This window comes from Acanthopagrus latus, chromosome 2 (assembly GCF_904848185.1).
Source record: "Acanthopagrus latus isolate v.2019 chromosome 2, fAcaLat1.1, whole genome shotgun sequence".
In the NCBI taxonomy this organism is placed as follows: domain Eukaryota; kingdom Metazoa; phylum Chordata; class Actinopteri; order Spariformes; family Sparidae; genus Acanthopagrus; species Acanthopagrus latus.
Genome location: NC_051040.1, coordinates 11,479,756 through 11,491,315, shown reverse-complemented (window position 1 = coordinate 11,491,315; position 11,560 = coordinate 11,479,756). Strand labels below are relative to the sequence as shown.

At 39.0% G+C, this 11,560-nt stretch overlaps 1 protein-coding gene across 1 annotated transcript; it reads left to right on the top strand.

The window, feature by feature from the left end:
- Positions 1–239: 239 nt before the first annotated feature.
- LOC119008471 lies at positions 240–11,294 on the top strand. Its single transcript, XM_037078820.1, has 12 exons — positions 240–472; positions 687–984; positions 1,128–1,922; positions 2,095–2,322; positions 2,495–2,618; positions 3,234–4,137; positions 7,249–7,464; positions 7,657–7,954; positions 8,218–9,012; positions 9,167–9,394; positions 9,630–9,753; positions 10,381–11,294. Exons 1-12 carry the CDS (start codon positions 240–242, stop codon positions 11,292–11,294), a joined length of 5,157 nt encoding a protein of 1,718 aa, XP_036934715.1.
- Positions 11,295–11,560: the final 266 nt, after the last annotated feature.

Sequence of the window (11,560 nt, the reverse complement as noted above, 5' to 3'; positions counted from 1 at the left end):
AGGTGCTGTATAAATAAGGTTATCATAATTATTATAATAACAATTCTTATATGAAAACATACAAAGTTCAGATGTTAGGCTGTGGCCTCTTTCTGTTGGCTCAAGTTCTTTCCTCTTGCCACACCTTGTAGGTCCGAAGAGATTAACCTTTGGCATCATTTTTTGTGGTGCTCAAAAATGTATATCTACCAGTGCAAACTTTAAATTTAACACACAGCAGTTCAGTTCTCTCAGAGGCTATGACGTCTGTACAGAGGTGGCCAGAACAGGGTTGGGCACTCCTACAGCTATTGTTGGTGGCATATTTCACTCATGCTGAGGAGCCTGTGTGCAGATGGAGAGGGGATCAAGAGAATCCACAGCTTTTCAAGGATGGAGACATCATGTTAGGTGGAATCTTCGCTTTCCACAGCAGCTGGATAGACAGACATGATACCTACATGCACAAACCACTGCCACTGCAATGCACCAGGTAAATTACAGCATGAGATAAAAATATTCTATTTCAATTATCTGAGAGGAAGTGAGTACAGATATAAAGACAGTTACCAAACTGAGTTTAAACAGATTAAATATTCATTTCACTCTCTACGAAAATTATCAAATACTGTAATTTACTAAGCTATTGTTTCTATATTAAGGACATCTTTCTGCAAGTCTAACCACTCAAAATGGTCTGCGTCAAGTTTGAATTTCAGAGGGTTCCAGTTTGCCCAGGCTATGCTCTTTGCCATAGAGGAGATAAACAACAGCACAGAATTACTGCCTGGCATCTCTCTGGGATATAAGATCTATGATACCTGTGCCTCCATTACCAGGGGAGTGAGGGTTACACTGGCCTTGGCTAATGGTGATCCAGCCGTAACTGCACTATCTGAGAAACCGTGTGCCAGACCTGCTGAAGTGCAGGCTATTATGGGAGAGAGTTCTTCCTCTCCTTGCATGGCTATAGCTACTGTCATTGGACCCTTTCATATCCCAATGGTAGATAAGATTATTAAGAATTGAAATCGCTATTTTTTTTAAATCTTTGAGCTGACCATAGAAAAGCAGTTTTCAAAGAACTCTAGAGTGCTGTTTAAAGTATGTATATGTTTGTGTGTAAATGTAATCTCTCTTTCTTGTAGATCAGCCACTTTGCAACTTGTCCTTGTCTCAGTGATAAAACCAAGTACCCATCATTCCTCAGAACAATACCCAGTGACTACTACCAGAGCAGAGCCCTGGCTCAGTTGGTCAAGCACTTTGGTTGGACTTGGGTTGGAGCTATTAGATCAAATAATGATTACGGCAATAATGGCATGGCCATATTCATAGAAACTGCCCAGCAGCTGGGCATCTGTCTGGAATACTCTGTTTCTGTCTTTAGAAAAGATCCACCTGAAAAAATACTAAAGATAGTTGAAATTATCAAAGCTTCCACTTCCAAAGTGATTGTTGCTTTCCTCTCCCACAAAGATATGGATGTGCTACTACCTGAGTTGTCTCACCACAACTTGACTGGGTACCAGTGGGTAGGTAGTGAGAGCTGGATCTTTGAGTCCGAAACTGCAGCCATGGATATACATCACATTCTGGATGGTGCCATAGGCTTGTTCATTCCCAAAGCACATGTCAGTGGCATGAGAGAGTTCATTTTGGATGTGAAGCCGTTAAATTCAACAAGTCAGAAATTGTTTACAGAGTTTTGGGAGAAATTATTCAGCTGCAATTTCAAACACTCAAAGTTATCAGCTGGGAATCAAAGAGAATGTACCGGACATGAAGATGTGACTGGAGTGCAAAATAGCTTCACCTATATGTCTCTCATGCCTATCTTTTACAATGTTTATAAAGGAGTGTATGCTGTGGCCCATGCACTTCATAATATTCTCAGCTGTAATAAAACATGTAATGAAAAGATACAGCTAGATCCGCTGATGGTGAGTTGAATGCCAAAGTCTTAAATAATATGTTTGCTTTCACATCATTTCACAAGAACAAAGAAAATGATGAATCATTGAAAAATGAAATTATCAGTCTATCATGCTGTTCAAACATCTAAATGATGCCTGTCTGACTGACAATGACCTATGTTGACACATATCTTCTTAGATTTTACAGCACATTAAAAAGATTCACTTCAAAACAAAGGAAGGAGATGAGGTTTACTTCAACGAGAATGGAGACCCAGCAGCAAAGTATGAAATTATTAACTGGCAGCCAAAAGAAAATGGCACTGTGGACTTTGTCACAGTTGGTCTTCATGATTCATCTTTACCTGCAGATAAACAGCTGAATCTACAAAACAAGTTTTTATTTTGGGCCCAGAACTCACAAAAGGTAAGCCACCATGTGAATACTGTAATGTTAAATTAAAGTAAAAGTTCGTAGTTACCATCACTGTATGAAAAATGTTTTGATGCATCCAAACAAAAAATGAATTGTTGCAAAGGCAACACTATGTCAGTGTGAATGCACATATATTTGTCTCAGTGTTATTTTACTCATGCAGGTGCCTTTGTCAGTTTGCAGTGAGAAGTGTCCCCCTGGAACTCGCAAGGTTCTCCAGAAAGGAAAGCCTGTCTGCTGCTATGACTGTTTAAGATGTGCAGAAGGAGAACAAAGCAATGCCACAGGTGTGGTAATATTACATTCAAAACAAGAATGTCTAAAAGTTGTCATGTTTGATATGCAAATTTAAAGAAATTACATATTTCACAGCTGAAGCTCAGTGGGTAGACTTGGTGGACCAGTGATCGGAAGGTCGCTGGTTCAAATCCTGAGCTGCACGTCAAGGTATCCTTGAGCAAGATACTGAACCCAAAAATTGCTCCCGATGTGCAGTGGGCACCTTGTGTAAGGCAGCCTCTGCCATCAGTAAGGGTCCTGCGATGAGCTGGTGACTCATCCAGGGTGGCCTTCATCCATAGTTAACAGGATTTGGCGCCAGTAACCCCCCGCGACCACTTAGGGGGAAAAAGAGCTAACATCCCCGCAACCCTTACAGAAAAGCGGAAGAAAACATAATGGGACATATTTTTATTTTGTGATTCCAAATGTTGAGTAATCCTTGCAAGGATTATATAGCAAAATGTTCCTATAACAGCAACCCCAAAATGAATGTCATGACATCAAAAACTGATGCATCAAATAACCTCAAAAGTCAAAACAGAAAGGGTGAAAGTGACTGTAGTCATTATATTGGTGCACAATTATTTCAACTACTTTGTTATCTTATTTTATTTTTTCAGATTCTATCACCTGTGTAAGATGTGACCCTGAGTTCTGGTCAAATGAGAGAAGAGATGCCTGTGTAAAGAAGGTGGAAGAGTTTTTATCATATGAAGAGACAATGGGAGCACTGCTCACTGCAGCTTCTCTCTTTGGAACATGCATGACTGCTGTTGTGGCGTTCATTTTCTTCAGATACAGACAGACTCCTGTTGTCAGGGCCAACAACTCTGAGCTGAGCTTCCTGCTGCTCTTTTCCTTGAGTTTGTGTTTCCTGTGTTCTCTGACCTTCATCGGCCGGCCCTCTGAGTGGTCCTGCATGCTGCGACACACAGCATTCGGCATCACCTTTGTCCTCTGTATCTCTTGTGTTCTGGGGAAAACAATAGTGGTGTTAATGGCCTTCAGGGCCACACTCCCAGGTAGTGATGTGATGAAATGGTTTGGGCCTGCACAGCAGAAACTCAGTGTTCTAGGTTTTACTCTTGTACAAGTTATCATATGTATCCTTTGGTTAACAATTTCTCCTCCTTTTCCATTTAAGAATTTTAAAACATTTAAGGACAAAATCATCTTAGAGTGCGCTCTGGGCTCAGCTGTAGGCTTTTGGGCTGTACTTGGGTACATTGGACTTCTTGCCATGTTATGTTTCATTCTTGCTTTTCTGGCTCGGGAACTGCCTGATAATTTCAATGAAGCCAAATTTATCACCTTTAGCATGTTGATATTCTGTGCAGTATGGATCACTTTTATCCCAGCATATGTCAGCTCTCCTGGGAAGTTCAGTGTTGCTGTGGAGATATTTGCTATTCTGGCTTCAAGTTTTGGACTGCTCATTTGTATTTTTATTCCAAAATGTTGTATTATCTTACTGAAACCAGAGAAGAATACAAAAAAGAATATGATGGGGAAGGGGGGACCTAAATCCTTCTGAAAAATCGAAATAATACAGTGGCAATTCATGTCATAATTTGTTAACCAAGCCATCAAGTAGTTACATTGTTCTACCATAGCGTCTGTCAGTTTACTGTGTATAACTTATTTGTGACATAGCATGGTGAGATGACATAATTAAATATGATCAATATGACTAACTATAAATGTGTGTGTGTGTGTGTGTGTATACATAAAACATAGGTAAACAGCCATCCACATTCAGTGCCTTGCTCCTTTATTTACACTTTCCTATCATAACATGTGAAATACTTTGAGTAAAACTGTTATAGAAATAAAAGACAGAGAAAATTAGCCTAATTAGCCTAAAACTGTTACTGAGTGACTAAAACACATGTAGCGATAAGTGCTAATGTTATCCATTGAGATAACAACATGCACTAATGTCATATGCAAATATGAAAGGTAAACAAGGCACAGTAATGACTAAAAAATGACCAAAATTATATGGCAACAGTCATCCGTAGCTACCCTGTGACTAATCAGATTAAAAATGTTTATTGTTTGACAGTCCTGTATATGAGGGATGTCCGATAATTTCGCTCCTCCGATATTATCGGCCAATATTGACTTAAAAATCTTATATTAGGAATTATTGGTATCGGGTTTTTATAACCGATGTTTGTTCTGTAGGCTTCAGCATTTCCGAGCCTTCATGAACGCAGCATGGGATGTTTACAGGCGCGCGCATGATGACGTATAACAACAACACGCTAGACTTGTGGGTTGCTAACCCTGGCTAACAAGCTTGTTCGCCCTCTGCATGAGATGTCTGGGGTTTGGAATGATTTCCAAGTGTTACCTACGAATAGTACGTTTGCAATTTGCAATGACAGCAAAGTGTTGGTTATGCAGGGAGGAAACAAGGCGTATACAATACATCAAATTCGCTCACCCACCTCAAGAAGAATCATGCAGAGCTACACCCTACATTTGTGCAGCAAAGTGGTGAAAAGAAGCTGCAGCTGACACCAGAAAAAAACAAAAACAAAACACATACAGTTGTTGCTAAGAGAGTCAAGTGAGAAAAAAAAAAAAAAAAAGTACGACATGGACCCAGACGGACAGCCATCCATCTGAAAATCATGGAGTGTATCACACTGGATTACCAGCCTTTTTCTATCATTCAAGATGCCGGATTCACCAAACTTGTGGAGCTCCTCGAGCCATGTTATGCCATGCCCAGTTGCAAGTATTTCTCAGACCAGTTCTTACCCGAATTGTACAGTATTGCTTACAGCCATGTCAAAAATCTAATTTCTGGTTCTGTATCCATTAGCCTCACTACAGATATCTGGTCTTCAAGCATTAACCAGGTTAGCATGTTGCGTTTGACTGCACAATGGCTGGATGAGGACTTTGCGTTGAAAAAGACTGTACATCATTCTCAAGAGTGCTGTGGGTCTCAGACAGCAGACCAAATTGCATCTTCTTTTGAAGGGATATTTGAGAAATGGAATATCTCTGAGGCGAAAGTGCCTGTCTGTGGTGTTGTTCAAGGCAAAATGGTTCTCTCTATAAACTCTAAAAAGTAATAAATATGGCAGTGCCATATTGCCATTTTGTGTTGAAGCTGTTCTCTTATTCTCTATTCTCAAAAGTGGACTCTCATTGTAGGACCACAAAATATGGACCTCTGTGTCTGGTCATTTTGAAAAAACAAAATGAACACTAATTTAATTAATATATACCGGTCAGGCATAACATTTTGACCACTGACAGGTGAAGTACTTAACAGTGATTATCTTTTCATCGAGGCACCTGTTAGTGGGTGGGATATATTAGGCAGCAAGTGAACATTTCCTCAAAGTTGATGTGTTAGAAGCAGGAAAAATGGGCAAGTGTAAGATTTGAGCGAGTTTGACAAAGGCCAAATTGTGATGGCTAGACGACTAGATCAGAGCATCTCCAAAACTGCAGCTCTTGTGGGGTGTTCCCAGTCTGAAGTGGTCAGTATCCATCAAAAGTGGTCCAAGGAAGGAACAGCGGTGAACAACCAACAGGGTCATGGGTTACCAAGGCTCACTGGTGCTGGGAGCAAAGTCTGGTCTGTGTGTTCTGATCCAACAGATGAGCTACTTTTGCTCAAATTGCTGAAGTTAATTCTGGTTCTGATAGAAAGGCATCGGAATACACAATGCATCACAGTTAGTTGCCTGTGGGGCTGCATAGCCGCAGACCAGTCAGAGTGCCCATGTTGACCCCTGTCCACTGCAGAAAGTGCTTACCTGGGGAACACATGGCACCAGGATGCACAATGGGAAGAAGGCAAGCCATTGGAGGCAGTGTGATGGTTTGGGCAATGTTCTGCTGTGAAACTTTGTATCCTGCCATTCACCTGGATGTTACTTTGACGCTTACCATCTACCTAAGTATTGTTGCAGAATATGTTGTAAAGATGTAAATATACAGGTCTATCATGTCAGTTACAACAATAACACACACTTATTTGCCAGTTCATCAAGTAATTAAAATTGCCTGTCCTCAAGAAGGTTATGAATAAATATTTTTTTTAAAGATGTGTTGTTTCAACTTAATGGCCATTTTTTTAGACTGTGTGTTGCTGTGGAATTGTATTATACCTAGAGGTGTTTCTCATTTTTAAGTTTACCATCATTGACACAAATCTCTGATTCCGACTAACTAGGTGCTGGTCCTGGTCTATGTCCCAGATCATCTTCTGGCAGGATCTGGCACAAATGAAATGCTGGTGTGCGGATGAAAAAATGCATGTGGAAAATAAAGTCCCTCAATCTTGGGGGAAAGTATAATGTGCACACTGGAAACTCTCTAGTGCACACATATTCCCTTAGGAGCTCCATAAAGTATTTTGTCAAAAAAATAATATTCCTAGCTGTTAATATATACAGTTAAAATATTCAAAATATACAAATGCCACAAACTATTTTTGTTTTGGCACCACCCTGCTTTGTAGGTCCACAGAGATAAGACATCCCTGTACTCTTATTTTTGTATGCAGCTCAAACATGTATAAATATCAGTCCAATCTTTACAGGACGGAAGAGTCATGGTTATGACGTGTGGTTAAGTTCTCTCAGGCAGTATGTTGTCCACTCAGAGGTGGCCAGAACAAGGTTGGGCACTCTTACAGCTGTGCTTGGTGGCGTCTTTCTCTCAGGCTGAGGAGCAGGTGTGCCGGCTGAGAGGGGATCCTGAGAACCCCCAGCTATCTAAGGATGGGGACATTATGTTAGGGGGAATTTTTGCTTTCCATAGCAGCTGGGAAGACAGACAGCATACTTATACAAGAAAACCATTCCCACTGCCATGCATCAGGTATAGTATATGTTGGATATATGTGTTAATTTAAAATTACTAAGATAACATTTTATCACAATGATAAAAACAAATATGTGCAAAAAGTTTATACAAATTGAGTAGTGAATTGCATCGTTTGTGTTATTTTACTATTTTATTGCCTGTATTTCAATGGAAAACCTCCTACTATTTGTAACTGTCTGCATTAAGTTTGAATTTCAGAGGGTTCCAGTATGCCCAGGCTATGCTTTTTGCCATAGAGGAGATAAATAACAGCACAGGCATACTACCTGGCATATCCCTAGGATATAAGATCTATGATGTATGTGGCTCCATTGCGAGAGGTGTGAGAGTTGCACTGGCCTTGGCTAATGATAATGACAAAGTATTTGCACCCTTTGAAGCATCATGTACCAGAACTGCCCAAGTGCAGGCCATCATGGGAGAGAGTTCTTCATCTCCTTCCATGGCTATAGCTACTGTTATTGGACCCTTTCATATCCCACTGGTGGGTAAGAATGTAAATATATTTTGGGAAAAAAAAAAAAACATAAATAAATAAATAAATAAATATATAGATATATATATATATATATATATATATATATATATATATATATATATATATATATATATATATATATATATATATATATATATATATATACTCGTTCCAGCTGGCCATAGAAAAAGGGATTTTAAAATAACTGAAGTGTGTTGTGGAAATGTTAAATATTGTATCTATTTATCCTGGGATGTCATTGTTTCTAGATCAGCCACTTTGCAACTTGTGCTTGCCTCAGTGATAAAACCAAGTACCCATCATTCCTCAGAACAATACCCAGTGACTACCACCAGAGCAGAGCCCTAGCTCAGTTGGTCAAGTACTTTGGCTGGACCTGGGTTGGAGCTATTAGAACTAATGATGATTACGGCAATAACGGGATGACCACATTTATGGAAACCGCCCAGCATCTGGGTATCTGTCTGGAGTACTCTGTATCTGTCTTCAGAACAGATACCCCTGACAAAATTCAAAAGATAATTGAAATTATTAAAACTTCCACTTCAAAAGTAATTGTTGCTTTCCTCTCCCACTTGGATATGGACATTGTTTTACACAAGTTGGCCTACCACAACTTGACTGGGTACCAGTGGGTTGGCAGTGAGAGCTGGATCTCTGATTCCCAGACTGCAGCCATGGATAAGCATCACATACTGGATGGTGCCATAGGCCTCTCCATCCCCAAAGCACATGTCAGTGGCATGAGAGAGTTCATGTTGGATGTGAAGCCACTTAATTCGTCTAGCATAAAATTGTTTACAGAGTTTTGGGAGACACTTTTTGAGTGCAAGTTTAACCTCTCAATACCATCAGCAGAAAATCAGAAAGAATGTACTGGAAATGAAGATGTGACTGAAGTGCAAAACACATTCACTGATATGTCACTCATGCCTATCTTTTACAATATTTACAAAGGAGTGTATGCTGTTGCCTATGCACTTCATAATATTCTGAGCTGTAATAAAACATGTGACATTAGGGTGCAGCTTAAACCATTTACGGTGAGTTTAATAGTACATTTGTTTTTTTTAATGACATTCATACAAAATAGTGTGAATATTGAAAAAATACATTGTTGCAGTTTGTCTATCAAGCTGTTGCGACAACAGACTTGAATATTTATCAGCTTATGATCATTGATGAATATCTTCTTAGATTTTACAGCACATAAAAAATATTTGGTTCAAAACAAAAGAACGAGATGAGGTTTACTTTAATGAGAATGGAGACCCACCAGCAAAGTATGAAATTATAAACTGGCAGCCAACAGAACATGGCATTGTGGACTTTGTCACAGTTGGTCTTTATGACGCGTCTTTACCTGCAAACAAACAGCTGACTCTGCAAAATAAGTCTTTAGTTTGGGCACAGAACTCAGAACAGGTAAGCTTCTATGTAAACATTGGAATTGTGAATGAAAATCTGTTCTGGTTGTCATAATTTGAAAAATTATCATCACTGTATCATAACAACAACTGTAATAATGGAATATATATATATATATATATATATATATATATATATATATATATATATATATATATATATATATATATATATATATATATATATATATATAATTTATTTATTTTATCTCATTGCCACTTTGTTCATGCAGGTCCCTCTGTCAGTTTGCAGTGAGAAATGTCCCCTTGGAACTCGCAAGGTCCTGCAGAAAGGAAAGCCTGTCTGCTGCTATGACTGTTTAAGATGTGCAGAGGGAGAAATCAGCAACATTACAGGTGTAGTAACCTGTGTAGTTTCCTATTAAAGGTGGCCAAAGTTTATATATATATATATATATATATATATATATATATATATATATATATATATATATATATATATATATATATATATTGTGCTGGGACCCTATTTAACCCTATTTATTTGTGGCTATGAGTGGCTTTTTGATGGCGGTTTCTTGGTGGAGGCATAGACTGCAGTGTATTGTTATCATCTGGTCTTTTCTGAGGTTGCTAAAACTGCATAAGCTAGCGGTCGGAAATCTTGATCTCTCGAGGGAGGGTCTTACTCGGTGTCACAGTGTGTTAGACCATGGATAAAATTTACACCGGAATATCCCTTTAACACGCATAACAATGTGAAGGACGTATGGAGGAATGTGGCAAGTGACAGTTACATTGGTTGAAACAGACAAATCTATTTTTGCACTTAAAGGGAAAATCAATGAGCCTTTTCTGTAATGTAATGTTAACTATAACTTTTAGTATTAGATCAGTGTGCTAGTTTCCTCAACAGTTACCTATCTTCACCAGATAGGCTACTTATTTCAGCCTTGTTCTTGCGTGTTCGTATTGTGTGTATCATTATGTTGATATTATATATTATGTCATTTCATTTTTCAGATTCTATCACCTGTGTGAGATGCCATCCTGAGTTCTGGTCAAATGAGAGAAGAGATGCCTGTGTAAAGAAGGTGGAAGAGTTTTTATCATATGAAGAGATTATGGGAGCACTGCTCACTGCAGCTTCTCTCTTTGGAACATGCATGACTGCTGTTGTGGCGTTCATTTTCTTCAGATACAGACAGACTCCTGTTGTCAGGGCCAACAACTCTGAGCTGAGCTTCCTGCTGCTCTTCTCCTTGACTCTGTGTTTCCTGTGTTCTCTGACCTTCATCGGCCGGCCCTCTGAGTGGTCCTGCATGCTGCGACACACAGCATTCGGCATCACCTTTGTCCTCTGTATCTCTTGTGTTCTGGGGAAAACAATAGTGGTGTTAATGGCCTTCAGGGCCACACTCCCAGGTAGTGATGTGATGAAATGGTTTGGGCCTGCACAGCAGAAACTCAGTGTTCTGGGTTTCACGCTTGTACAAGTTATCATATGTATCCTCTGGTTAACAATTTCTCCTCCTTTTCCCTTTAAGAATTTTAAAACATTTAAGAACAAAATCATCTTAGAGTGTGCTCTGGGCTCAGCTGTAGGCTTTTGGGCTGTACTTGGGTACATAGGACTTCTGGCCATGTTATGTTTCATTCTCGCTTTTCTGGCTCGCAAACTGCCTGATAATTTCAATGAAGCCAAATTTATCACCTTTAGCATGCTGATATTCTGTGCAGTATGGATCACTTTTATCCCAGCGTATGTCAGCTCTCCTGGGAAGTTCAGTGTAGCTGTGGAGATATTTGCTATTCTGGCTTCAAGTTTTGGACTGCTCATTTGTATTTTTATTCCAAAATGTTACATTATCTTACTGAAACCAGAGAAGAATACAAAAAAGAACATGATGGGGAAGGGAGCACCAAAATCCTCATGAGAAGTTAAATAATTTAGTGGGAAAGACATTTTAGTGGCTTAATAATTGTTCATGATATTTTTTTTACCATATTGTTAAAACTTGTGTTGTAATGCTGAAGTATTTTTCCTATGTTAATTGTTTCATTTGTGACATAGCATAATGAGATGGCATGCACGTTTCTGTGTGTGCGTGTGTGTGTCTGTGTGTACAAAGAATGCATGAACATTTTATGAATGTAACAACATTTAGTATAGTTTATAAAATGGTTTATTTGTATATTGTGC

Excerpts from the sequence above, each read along its gene's own strand:
- LOC119008471 (XM_037078820.1), top strand. The coding sequence starts at position 240 with ATGACGTCTGTACAGAGGTGGCCAGAACAGGGTTGGGCACTCCTACAG. Across the intron at positions 4,138-7,248 it reads ATGGGGAAGGGGGGACCTAA|GTGGCCAGAACAAGGTTGGG; the intron begins ATCCTTCTGAAA and ends GTCCACTCAGAG. Across the intron at positions 9,754-10,380 it reads AGAAATCAGCAACATTACAG|ATTCTATCACCTGTGTGAGA; the intron begins GTGTAGTAACCT and ends TTCATTTTTCAG.